The sequence below is a fragment of the Spermophilus citellus genome (genome assembly GCF_964194105.1).
Source record: "Spermophilus citellus genome assembly, chromosome: 8".
Taxonomy (NCBI): Eukaryota; Metazoa; Chordata; class Mammalia; order Rodentia; family Sciuridae; genus Spermophilus; species Spermophilus citellus.
In genome coordinates this window covers 1228105-1240621 of record NC_138189.1, presented here as the reverse complement: position 1 = coordinate 1240621, position 12517 = coordinate 1228105, and the positions used below count along the sequence as shown (strand labels likewise).

The following is a 12517-nucleotide window of genomic DNA, read 5'->3' as shown; positions in this document are numbered from 1 at the left end:
TGAGGAAAGACCAATACAGAACAAGGCACTCTGACCACTCTGTTGAGGGGCCTCAGGTGCCTTGCTCAGACTTCAGCAGGCAAGTCTGCTGCTGGTTAATGGCTCTTGGGTCTCCACTGTGACCTAATGGACTCGTTCCGAGTTTGGCCTCTGTTAGTAGCATATGCATGCAAGAGTGCTGGTGTGACAGCATGGTTCTTCCTGTGATTCTTCTAGAAGGACATTGAGCTGGAAGGAGTGGAAGCTGCCACCCCTGGGAGGCCAGTGGTTGAGCCAAAGTCAAAGGTGCCTGATGTGATCCTGCCCACAGAGGCCCTGAAGGATATTGCTCCAGTGCTAGAGGGTGTGAAGGTAAGAGGCATGCTCCGTCCAGGAGGGGAGGAGGCTAGAGGGTAAGGATAAGGCCTTAGGTGTGTCAGCCTGCCTGGCAGCAGGAAGGGGAATGAAGGCTGATCCCTCAAGGCAGGACTTTCTCCACAGGCCAACATGGTGTCATCTCCTGGATGACCTGGGTTGGGGGCTCCTTGGGAACCGCCTGCCAATTGGGGACACAGACATCCCCGGGGACCCATGCCAGGTGGCCTGGGATGCCATCCATTGTTTTCTGTTCTGAGCTCCTGGAGGATCCCATGTATAGAAAGAAGCAGATTCTAGGATGTCTTACCTGGGCATTTGGCTGCTGGTGGGAGGTTTGTGTCTAGGGAGGTCTTAGCGTGAGGCTCTGAAGAAGCCTCAAGCACATGTGTCTGGAGAGAATGGGGTGGCAGATCTGAGTTTGGGGCTGAGAGGGAGGTACCCAGGAGGTGGAGTTGGCTGTGCCCTTGACAAAGATAAAGGTGAGGCCTGAGTGCTGCCTCTGGTGGACAGGGGCCTTGGAGGACCAGGGAGGGCAGCCCCATACTCAGGCCTATGAGGTAGGATAGGTCTAGTTTTGTGTTCCTGTGAGAAGAAGTGTCTAAAGAGGAGAAAGATCTGAAACTGACTTGTGTTTGGGGGGCTTTTGCAGTGATGAGCCTGAGCCCCAGTCACTGTATTGAAAAGGGTTGCATGGGGCAGGGCTGACCAGAGCCTTGTAGGGGCTCCTTGTGACACTAACCTGACTTAGGATAATCCAGGAGGAGGTGAAACTCTAGGGCTAAAGGCCTAGGGAAAGCAGGTGTCTCCTGCTGACCCAGAAAACTCTGAAATCAACATGTGGCACCATCAAGGGAGAGTTCACAGCAGGAGTAGACATTCTAGGGAATCTGGGCTCGAGTGTGACCCCACGAAGGTGGGCCTCAGGCATTCCTGCAGAAGGTGTTAAGGTGAGATATAACTGTTTCATTTTTAAGGGATGTAGGACTGGGCTAGGCCTAGCAAAACAGGCAGGGCCTGGCCAATCAGCAAATAGGGCAAGACAAGGCTGGCCTCATGGAACACATGAATCCTGTTTTCAACGGGTTAAAGACTAGGCTAGGGGCTGGGATTGTGGCTCAGCGGTAGAGTGCTCGCCAGGACCTAGGTTCAATTCTCCGCATCACATAAAAATAAAGGCATTGTGTTGTGTCCATCTACACCTAACAAAAAAAAATTTTTTTTAAAAAGACTAGGCTATAAGGAAGTTTAGAAATCTCAGGAGATGCCTCACATGTACAAGACCCTGGGTTCAATCCCTAGCACCACCAAAAAAAAGAAAGAAAGAAAGAAAGAAAGAAATCTCAGGAGAACTAACAGAACTAACATATGAAGAATCATCAAGAATGTCTTAGAAACCCAGACTTTTGGACTGGTATAGCAGTGGTACAGCATTTGCCTAGCACATGTGAGGCACTGGGTTCAATCCTCAGCACTACATACAAATACATACATAAAATAAAGGTATTATGTCCATCTACAACTAAAAAAAAAAAACTTTAAATTTTAAAAAATTGAAGAGTGCCCAGCCCCCATGGACTGGTACAGCCTGTGGTTGCCAAGTGCCCATCATTGTTGATGAGATTGATGGCCTGAGCAGCCCCAAGACCAGGGAGGACATGAGCCTATAGTTGAAACTCTTTCCCCAAAGGACCCCCCAGGCCTGCATGGCTTCACAGGGGTCACTGGTGCATCTAAATCAGGCAGGCACAGTGGCACACATCTGTAATCCCAGAGGCTTGGGAACTTGGGTCAGGAAGATCACGAGTTCAAAGCCAGCCTTAGCAAAAGCGAGGCACTAAGCAATTCAGTGAGACCCTGTCTCTAAATAAAATACAAAATAGGGCTGAGGATGTAGCTCAGTGGTCCAGTGCCCCTGAGTTCAATTTTCAGTACCCAAAAAAGAAACAGATGGTCCCAGTGCTGAGGAAATTTTGACAGAATAGGGAACATTCCCCAAGTCATGTCATGAAGCATCACCTTGTATCAAACCAGAATCATGTAAGAAAAATTATAGGCTGCTGTCTTATGAACATAGACGCAGAAATTCTTAGCAAAATATAATTCTTAACAAAGTGTTTAGCAAATCAAATGCAATTATTCTACAGAAGGGATTGTGGCCACATGGAATTTGCCCAGGGAATACAGATTGGCTTAATGTTTTAATAAGATAAGCATACTATGATTCTGTCAGGCCTCTTCAAGAATGCTCGTCAGCATGCAGTGTGATCAATAGATGCCGAGCAGGAGGAGAGGGATGCCACTGCACATCTGCCACCAGCAGCTCCCCAGCACTGGGGCATTGCCAGGACTGCTGCTCTTCACACTCCTCCTCAGTATTGTAGCCAGGGCACTAGGGAAGGGAAGCACATTATAACCAGATAGTTGGGCCCAGGCATGGTGGCCAGATCTGTGATCCCAGCTACTTGAGCCTGAGGCAGGAGGGTTGCAAGTTCAAAGCCATCCTGGGCCACATAGGGAGACCCTATCTCAAAATAAAACAGAAACGGCTGGGACAGAACTAGGAAAATGCGACATTAGACTCAGTGTTGCTGAGATGCAGATCCTCCTTCAGCTGTTTTGGAAATTCCTCCAGACCATCAAAACACAGCAGACGGCTAGGGCTCATTGGTAGAACGCTTGCCTAGCATGTGTGAGGCACTGGGTTTGAGTCTTCAGCACTGTATATAAATAAAATAAAGGTCTATTGACAACTAAAAAAGATATTTAAAAAAAGCAGGACCTTCTATTGAAGTTGACAACCTTTTCTAAATTTATGGAGAGAGTCAAAGGATCTAAAATACCTAAGACATCCTTGTGAAATAGCAAAAGTAAGAGGAACATCTATCTACTGGATCCCAGTGTTACAGAGCTGGGGCCTTCTGAGAAACTTGAGAATCCCCAGTTTTCACAATCAAGTCAGAAAGATTTCAGACATGTCACTCAGAGGAGCAGGAGTTACTCTGAGTTTATTGAAGGGATAAGAGGAGGGAAAAGAGACAGTCTCAAGGGAGAGAGTGAGTGTCTCAGAGAGGAGAGAGGTAGCATACCTCTCATGCACTCCAGTTTTATTGGGATCCCAGGGATGTTGCCAAAGAGTCCGTCCCACTTTTGACTGATAGCAGGATGACATCAGACTCTCAAGTACCCACTGTCATGGCACCTCTAGGTTACCTTGGCCCAAGCTGACTGGTTCTAATTGGATTTTTTTTTTATTTGTATGCTGTACTGAGAATTCAACCCAGTGCCTCACACATGCTTGGCAAGTGCTCTACCACTGAGCCACTACCCCACCCTAATTGGATTTTTTTTTTTTTTTTTGGTAGTTGTAGATAAACAGAATGCCTTTATTGTTTTGTTTATTTTGTGTGGTGCTATTGAACCCATTATCTCACATGTGCTAGGCAAGCACTCTACCACTGAGGTACAGCCCCAGCCCTTTAACTGGATTCTTAACCATACATTCCTTTTTTTTTTTTTTTTAACGTTTATTTTTTAGTTATAGGTGGACACAATACCTTTATTTTATTTGTATGTGGTGCTAAGGATCGAACTCAGTGCCTCAGGCATGCTAGGCTAGCACTCTACCCCTGAGCTACAACCCCAGCCCTTAACCATACATTCTTATAGATTTTGTGGTTAGGAGAAACTACTCTTATCTCCCAGTTTCAAGTTTTGGTCACAAAATCTTCCCCTTTGGGAAAACTTGGGTTCCTCTTATCAACATTATTTTGGGCCTATATTTCTCTTGCAGTTAACATGTAGTTTGCTGAGAAATGTGACATAGCTTGTTCATTTCGGCCAGGCAGGGCTGCAGGTAAATTGCTTCATGGAAAAGAGAGTACGTGGGGGGGTCAGCACAGTGGGCTGACTTGTATTAACCTTGTATTCCCACTCACATATAATTGTCCCCTTAACCTTAACCTTGTATTCCCACTCATCTATAATTATTCCCTAACACCAAGACTTACCGAAGCCTCGGTTATCAAGAGGTGTGGTGGGGCCAGCCCATGGCTCAGTGGGAGCACACCTGCTAGCATGCATGAAGCCGCAGGTTCCCTCCCCAGCACCACCACACATGAAAAGGTGTGATGTTGCCATAAAACGGGTAAAGAGATAGGCCCAATGGAAAAGAAGTAAGCACCTAGACAGATAGGGTCAGTAGGTTTTCTACAAAGGTGCCAAGATGGTGTAGTAGGGAAAGGGAAATCTTTCAGCAAATTGTGCTGGAACAGTAGATAGCCATATGCAAAAAATTGACCCTTGACCCTTATATAACTCACACAGTGTATAAAAACTAGAAAGGATTATAAAAACTCCACGAAGGAAACATGGGAGAATATTTTAGTGATATTAGATTTACCAGTAGATACAGTACAACAAAAAAATATGATAAAGGTGAGAAAAAAAATCAATATATTTATCAGAATTGGAGACTTTTGCTTCAAGAAATTCTTAAGAAAGTGAAAAGATCAGCCATGGACAGTGTGAGATATTTGTAAAACATTTACCTGACAAGGACTTGTTTCTAGAATATATAAAAAACAAATAATTTTATTTCAAAAGTGGGCAAAAGATTTGAAGACACTTGACCAAAGAAGACATGCAGCTAGCCAGTTAAGCACCTGAAGTGCTTCATTCACCACCAGTGAAAGGAGAAGCACACTGAGATGCCACCACACCCCTATTAGCACAACCAGAGTTGGAGTCAGACTGGTTGGGGATGGAGCTCAGTGGTAGACCATTTGCCCAGAAAGCAGAGGCCCTGGGTTCCATCTCCAGCACTGTGGGGGAAGACAAAACTGGCCTGTCCCAATCCTGTGTTGGTGAGGATGTGGAGGAGTTGTACCACTTTGGAAACCACTTTGATAGTTTCCTAAAAAGACAAACCTACACCACACCAATTACCAGCCTTTCCGTTCCTAGGCATTTTCCCACAGGAGCCTGAACCTGAGCGTTCAGAGCAGCTTTATTTGTAATCACTGAGCTTAGGAAACAAAGCACATGTCTCTCAGTAGGTCAGTACACTAACAAGCTTTGGTCTAGCTGCTCGGGTTAAAAGCACACTGACACCACATGATGATTCAGAACGAGTCAGAGAGGAGGATGTGCTGGCGACTGCTCTTATGTAAAACCCTGGAGATATAGGCTGACTTATTGGGCATGAGGAGGATTGAAGTCCTGGGGAGGCCAGCCGTTATTGGGCTGACCAGCATGTTCACTGTCCAGTGCTGTGCGCTTCTTAGGTACACGTATGGGTCATGCTGAATGTGCCTGATGACACGCTCAGGCCAGTGTAGCCCCACCTGGGCTCCATCTCAGTTGAGACTACCCCCAGGTACTGGCCCATAAGGTGCGAACTCCCCGCAGGAGGAGCCACTGTGTCCCTTCACTTAAACCTGTTTTGCTCTTTTCCTAGGAAGAGGAAATAACTCAGGAAGAAATTGATGTCCTCAGTGACGCTTGCTCCAAGCTGCAGGAGCAGAAGTCATCTCTGACCAAGGAAAAGGAGGAGCTGGAGCTGCTGAAGGAGGACGTCCAAGACTACAATGAGGTGGACAGGATGGGTGGGCGTGGTGGGGCAGCTGCTCCCCGGTGACATCAGGGGTGGGTAGGGTTTGCTGCTAAGGCTGAGACTGAAATAATAGCTTTATCAGCCAAAAGATTTAATGATATCTGTCAAAGATGTGATAAGGGAAATTTCAGAGGGAATCTGAAATCAGTTTTATTCCAGAGCTTTTCCACGGCTGCTGTAGGGGCCACTGTCTGTGTGAATGTAGCATTGCCAAGTCTGAAAATGAAGGTGTCACATGGCCACTTGGCCCCTCGACAGGCAGAACCTTAATTTCATTCACAACTCCCCCCAAAGAGAGTGGAGCCCAGGGTGCTCTACCACTGAGCCACATCCCCAGACCTCTTTTTATTTTGTATTTTGAGACAGACACTCTGGCCTTGTGTTGCTGGGATCACAGGTGTGCACCCAGCACCCAGTTGACGGTTTTCTTTTCTTAGATGGTGGTTCTTTTTCCCTCTTCCTTTTATGGTACTAGGGATCAAACTCAAGGCTACCAAGTGCTCTACCACCGAGCAACATCCTACATCAACCAGTGGTTGGTTTATAGATATTACGTTCTAATCTGATGTAAAAGAACTATTTTCACAGCTTCATTGGGAAAGGTAACAAGTTTTGAGATTAGTAAAAACCAATTTGCCATTTGGGAGCACCGTCCCTCTGGGGGGCTTCTCCATGGGAACCATGCGTCTGTCACTGGGTGAGATGGTGTCTTGTTCCCACTCCACTCTTCGCTCCTGTCCCTCCTTGGGGGGCACTGAATTAGAATTTCAGGGGGAAACACTTAGGTTTCCCCAATGCTTCATTTCTTTATTCTTCAGCAAATATGAAGGAAGATGAGTTTCAAAAAATAAGAACCAGCCAGATGCGGTGGCACACTCCTGTAATCTCAGCGGCTCAGGAGGCTGAAGCAGGAGGATTGCAAGTGCAAAATCCCAGCCTCATCAAAAGTGAGGCGCTAACCAACTTACTCAGTGAGACCCTGTCTCTATATTTAAAAAATATAAAATCGGGGTAGGGATGTGGCTCAGTGATTGAGTGCCCCTGAGTTCAATCCCTGGTTTAAAAAAAAAAAATTATTTGGTAGGAAGGAATAAGATTTTGCAACTTTCTGTTGTTGTATAATGAATGCATTTTTGGAGGAGTTGGTATTTATTTTTGCAGTGCTAGGGATCAAATTCGTTGTCTCATAGTTGCTAGGCAGGTGCTCTACCATGGACCTACACCCCTAGCCCAAATGAATGGGTTTAATGACTTTTTCAAGTTAAATTTAATATAAGATCCCCACTTTTTTGTTTATTTTGTACTGATTTTAACCCAGGAGTACTTTACCACTACTTTCCAGCCCTTTTAATGTTTTGAGATAAGACCTCACTAAGTTGCTGGGCCTGCCCTGGAACTTATAACCCTCCTCCCTCAGCCTACTGAGTCGCCTGGACCACACAGGTGTGGTCACCATCGTGCCCAGCTCCCGCCCCCACCTGCCTTAAAGATAGACTTTATAACTGCAAATAATTTTTTTAGGACTTGCAAGAGATCAAGAAGGAGCTTTCTAAGACCGGTGAAGAAGAATTAGTGGAAGAATCTAAAGCCAGCAAGAGACTAACAAAGCGCGTGCAGCAGATGATTGGGCAGATCGATGGCCTGATTGCACAGCTAGAGATGGATCAGCAGGCCGGCAAGCTGGGCCCTGCCCAGGGCTCAGCTGTGGGGTAAGTGGGCATGAACAGAAGAGGCTTCTGGGCCCAGGGAGGCCAAGCCTGCAGCTGACAGGCACTTTGCCATGATCTGTGCTCTGTCCTTTCTGACTCCAGAGTGTACATCTTGGCTCTGCCTGATATCACCTGGGAGCTGGGGTCCACTCTAGGGGCATCTTTGCTCATAGTTTTTTCTTTCACACCTGAGTTTTTACATTCTGATGCTATTTCACCTGGGTAGCTTACTCCTGGACCTGTTACCTCCCTGCTGATGTCCCCCTACTGCCTTCCCCAGCATTACCCTTCATAGTCCAGCCTCAGCCCCATTTGGTTCCTGTTTGCCCAAACAGTCAAGCTCTCTCCTGCCTCCTCCCTCTCCCTGACCCCCACACTCAAGGGATGCCATCATGGGGCTGTCTGCCTTGTACCGCAGTGTATTCCAGATTCCTGCAGCCGCAGCTGTGCTTGTGTGTATGGCTTGCTACCATCTAGACCACAGACCCTGCGATGCAGCAGGCTGGTAGCTGGGACACACCCCTGAACCCAGAGGCTCATCGACCTTTTGTCCTTGGGGCAGACAGGGGCCCAAGGACCCAGTGGTCCCGTTCCAGGCATGCACTCCAGGGTCATGCACCCCAAGGAAAGGGTGGGGCTCTTGGCAGGGTGTGAGGAGTTTCACTATCAGAGGTCTTTCCTGTCCGCCAATTCACACGTGGCCATCAGAGTCAGGGCTAAGAGTCGGAGCTGGGTATGGCTGTGAGGTTCCAAGGGCAGAGCAAGGTGGTGGCCACATGCAGGCTGTGCTTCCCAGGGAGAATGTTGTCAGCGTCACTGAGCTCATCAGCGCCATGAAGCAAATCAAGCACATTCCAGAAAGCAAGCTGGTGAGCTTGGCCTCAGCACTGGATGAAAACAAGGATGGCAAGGTCAACATCGATGACCTCGTCAAGGTGGGTCTCAGTGGGACTGAATGGGGCAGGCTGGCTGGCTGCTCTTTTGCTCCAACGTCCACAAGTCCAGGGAGGGGCTGCTTTTGGGGGCTGTCAGGAGGTGGGGTCCCTCAGGCCTTGGCATAGGAAGTGAGTTGCCAGAGGTAGAAAGTGCTGATGAAACAGCAAGATGGACCCTCCTGAAGGCCCTGAGGTCGCCTGTCATGACCATGACTTGGCTGGCTCTGACAGGTGGCAGTGTCCAGGTCCAGGAGAGGGTATTGAGAAGGCCCCTTTTAGCAGGCCACCTGCCGTGCCTGTGGGACCCTGGGCCTGGCTGGGCTTTGGTGCCTGAGGAAGCCAGGAGCTAATCCTAGAAAAGGACACCAGCCACATTCCAGGCTGGCAGTGTCTGCCTTTCTTGCTCCAGCCACAGTGTGGAGCTGGCACCTGTGGCAAGCGGGGTAGTGGGGCTGAGTACACCCGTCTGGGGTTGCCTGAGGCCTGAGAGGTGACAACAGGTGGGCCCCAGGTCAGCCCTGGAGACCTGGATGGGAAGTCTGGGTTCTCATCTGAGGGGTGAGACTTAATCATTTCTGCTTCTGAAAAAACACTGCCTTCATGGTCCTGGTGCACCTGGCAAGGTAGTGATTTTTCAAACATAACCATAGACATTGCCGACTTTCTTTTACTTCCATTTAAAAGCAAGGCACTGTCAGACTTACATGCTAAGCACCGTCCCTCCTTCCCTCCTCAGTCTTCACAGCAGAGGGGCATGTGCCCCAACCCAGCACCCTATGTTCTGGGGAAGCCCCATGCAGGGCAGGCCCCCAGCAGTATGTTGGGGCCTCACTGGCCAGGGCAGGGCTTGATGCCAGCAGCCTTGCTCTGCTCTCTGGCTCCCCGGGGAACCCTGGTGCTCTGGGGCCCTGGCATGCTGTGCAACAAGTAGGTTCCAAACCAGAAGATGGCCTAGGCCATCTGTGCAAGAGCAGGCAGCCCCTCTGAGCCCTCTCGTGTGCACAGGTTATCGAGCTGGTGGACAAAGAAGATGTCCACATCTCCACTAGCCAGGTGGCTGAGATTGTGGCCGTGCTGGAGAAGGAGGAGAAGGTGGAAGAGAAGGAGAAGGCCAAGGGCAAGGCCGAGAAGGAGGCTGCAGAGGTGAAGAACTAAGGGAGGTGCCCAGCTCACACACAGCCCCATGGGCGTCCTCTTCCTCCCGCACCACTGCGGTGGGATGATGTGAGAGTGATTGCTTTGAGGTGATCTTAGTGGCAGATCTAATATTTTGTCTGGAATAAGTCAGAAACTTCCGTAATCAAGTAATTTTTAATTTTCATCATTCCATGAAGATTAAGTCAGTCTGCAATCTGGGAGCCTCCAGGGAGTTGTGTCTGGACTCATCTAGTGTAGTACTCAGTGGCCCCACGGAGGCCACCGACAGTCGCAGCAGGGGCGCCTCCCTGCACGTGCCTGTGCCATCTCAGGGCCTGACCTGTGCTCTCTGTTCCCTGAGAGTGAGGACCACATGGACTCCCAATGTCCAAGTAGAACTGGGCAGATGCACCTCATGTTTTCAGATGTGCTGGGCAAGAATCAGACAGGAGCACAGCCCTCCTCAGCTCTGAAGATCCTTCAGCTGGTCTGTGAACTTTGATTCCTAAAAATCTGTGTAAATAGATCGTCTGTTCCCGCATTTTCAAAGTCATCTTTGTGTGACTCTTCTCAACAGAAGCGTCTGTGACTTCAGTGGCCTCTGGAAGTAGCACCTCTCCTGACAGTAGTGCCCATGTCTTGAGTGGATCCTGGGGTGTGTTTCCTGAGCTTGCTCTTGATTCACCTTCGGTCTTCCCCATCCTTAACTGACTAGTACAGGATCTCTGCACTTGAGAGTCTGACTCAGGAGTAACATCCAGAATGAAGTGCGGGGGAGACACACCAGTGCAGCCCTTGAGAAGGAATCATTTGCCAGGTGATTGCCACACTGTTGGGGTCCAAGGGTTAGGCCTTCACCACAGCCTGGCTGGAGCAGGTTCTGGCTGGAGCACATGTGGGGCCCTTGATGGCTTCCCTTGTGAAACAAACCCTGCCCGCTGGAGGACGTGGCTGGAGGGGCCATCGCCCACAGCTGGCCTCCTGGGCCAGGGCACCCGGATGGTCTCTGCACTTCAGCCTTTGCATGGCCCCACCAAGTCCTTATGAAGGTGGTCATGTGAGTGAGCAGTGGCATCTTGAGGGGCTTGCAGTGTGCCCCCCATGTACTTAGGGGCTGGGTGGTGTCTCCAGAGCTCTGGTGGCCAGCAGCCTCTTCACACTTGATGGCCCTGTCAGGGACAGTTCCATGTGGGCAGGCCAGAGCTGGGTGTCCTGTGGCCTCTCCACCTTCCTGCTCCCCCAACAGCTGCACTTGTCCTTTGAGGCTGTGCGTTGCCAGCAAGAGTGTCCTTCTGGAGGGCTCCAGACATAGGACCCATGAAGCCAAGCTAGCCAGGGAGGGGGTTGCAGCACTCGGAGATGTCAGTTTCTCAGTTACTTGGCTTTTTCCTTGGCCTTTAAAGAAGAAACTTGACAGAATAGGAATCCGATTGTACAGTCTCACCTGGAGACACTCAGAAGCCATGGGGCTCTGAAGGGCTTGGTTTCAGGCGTTGGAGAAGGGAGTGTTTTAGCCTTGGAGTGATCTTTATGAGTCACCTGCCCACACTCCAGCAGCCTCTGAGCTGTCAGTGTCCTTCCTTTTGAGGACAAGCTCTGGTTGCCAAATATGCCCCACAGGAGGGACATCTTTCCTGTGAGCAGCACTATGGACCCATCAGCTGTATCCTCGTCCTGCGTGGCTTTGCCAGTATTGTCATCCCCTCTGCCCTGGAGTCTGCCCTCCCTGGTCAAGCAGCGCCTCGGGATGTGGGCGCACCTCCAGGTGCCATTCAGACCTGCATGGTGGCACACGTATGGGTGGGAGGTTCTGGTGGGTGCACATGCGGTGTTTGCAGGCTCTCTCCCCAATGCCATTCTGGATGTGTTTTGTTGTACGGAATCATTTATTGTAGCCAAGTCAGTGTCTGGGTGTGGTTGTAAGGAATGATGGATCCAGAAGCCAGGGCCTTGTATGATGAGGACCTGCCATGGTGGTTGTGTCTAGCTGTCCACAGGTTGTGCCTGCCCTGCACCTGAGCACTCCACCTTCCTGTGTTTCCTGGAGCTGGGGTGTCCATGCCTGTGAAGCAGAGTTCCCAGCACAGCAGTTCGACGCATCCTCCTCACACCCTACACACCCACTTCTCATGCAGGCACTGGGAACTAGTGTGTGGCATCCGGAGGCCATTGAAATATCACAGTGTAGCTTTTTAAACGTGAAGGGCACCATGTAATTTCTGAAAAGCAGCCCCCAGGTGGTTCTTATTGTGCCCCTGGCCAGCAGGGTGGTTCCTCCTGGGAACGCAATGGGGGAGCAAGTTCTCTGTCATCCTTTCAGGGTCCCATGGGCCCCCAGCCGGGGATCTGTGTAAACACCTTTTGTAGAAATGGTATTTTTATTTTATTAAAACATCAAGGCTGTGCTCCTGTAATATTTCTGAACCATTTGACATAAATCAGATGGAAACTCAGCCGTCTTAAGTGTCTGCCTTCATGACGGCACTGTGGGCCCAACACTCAAGATTCCAGAGGAGCCTTTGTCCTTTGAGGCCCTGGATTCAGGCCTCTTCCTTGTGGGACCTCTTAGACCCATGTCCCCTTGTCCTATGACACTGACAGGTTATGTGGTGATGTTTCAGACACCATTCGATGTGAGGAAATGATATAATAAAGTGCCACTTGATGATTGTCTGCTGTGGGCTGGTTTGTCTAGGTTGGTGAACTCACTGCCTAAGGAAGCCTTCCCCAACCCACAGACCTCAGGGAGTCCTGAGAGCCAAGGCACC

General features: G+C 49.5%; 1 protein-coding gene across 1 annotated transcript in view; it reads left to right on the top strand.

Annotated features, from left to right (window-relative positions):
* The window catches only part of LETM1 (leucine zipper and EF-hand containing transmembrane protein 1), a 40101-nt gene extending 27681 nt beyond the window's left edge, over nt 1-12420 (top strand). Inside the window, exons 10-14 of the mRNA XM_081304428.1 lie at nt 217-351; nt 5813-5947; nt 7490-7677; nt 8474-8612; nt 9618-12420. Of these exons, the coding sequence (XP_081160554.1) occupies nt 217-351; nt 5813-5947; nt 7490-7677; nt 8474-8612; nt 9618-9767 (747 nt within the window). The 3' untranslated portion in view covers nt 9768-12420. The remainder of the gene's footprint in view (nt 1-216; nt 352-5812; nt 5948-7489; nt 7678-8473; nt 8613-9617) is intronic.
* The last annotated feature ends 97 nt before the right edge of the window (nt 12421-12517 follow it).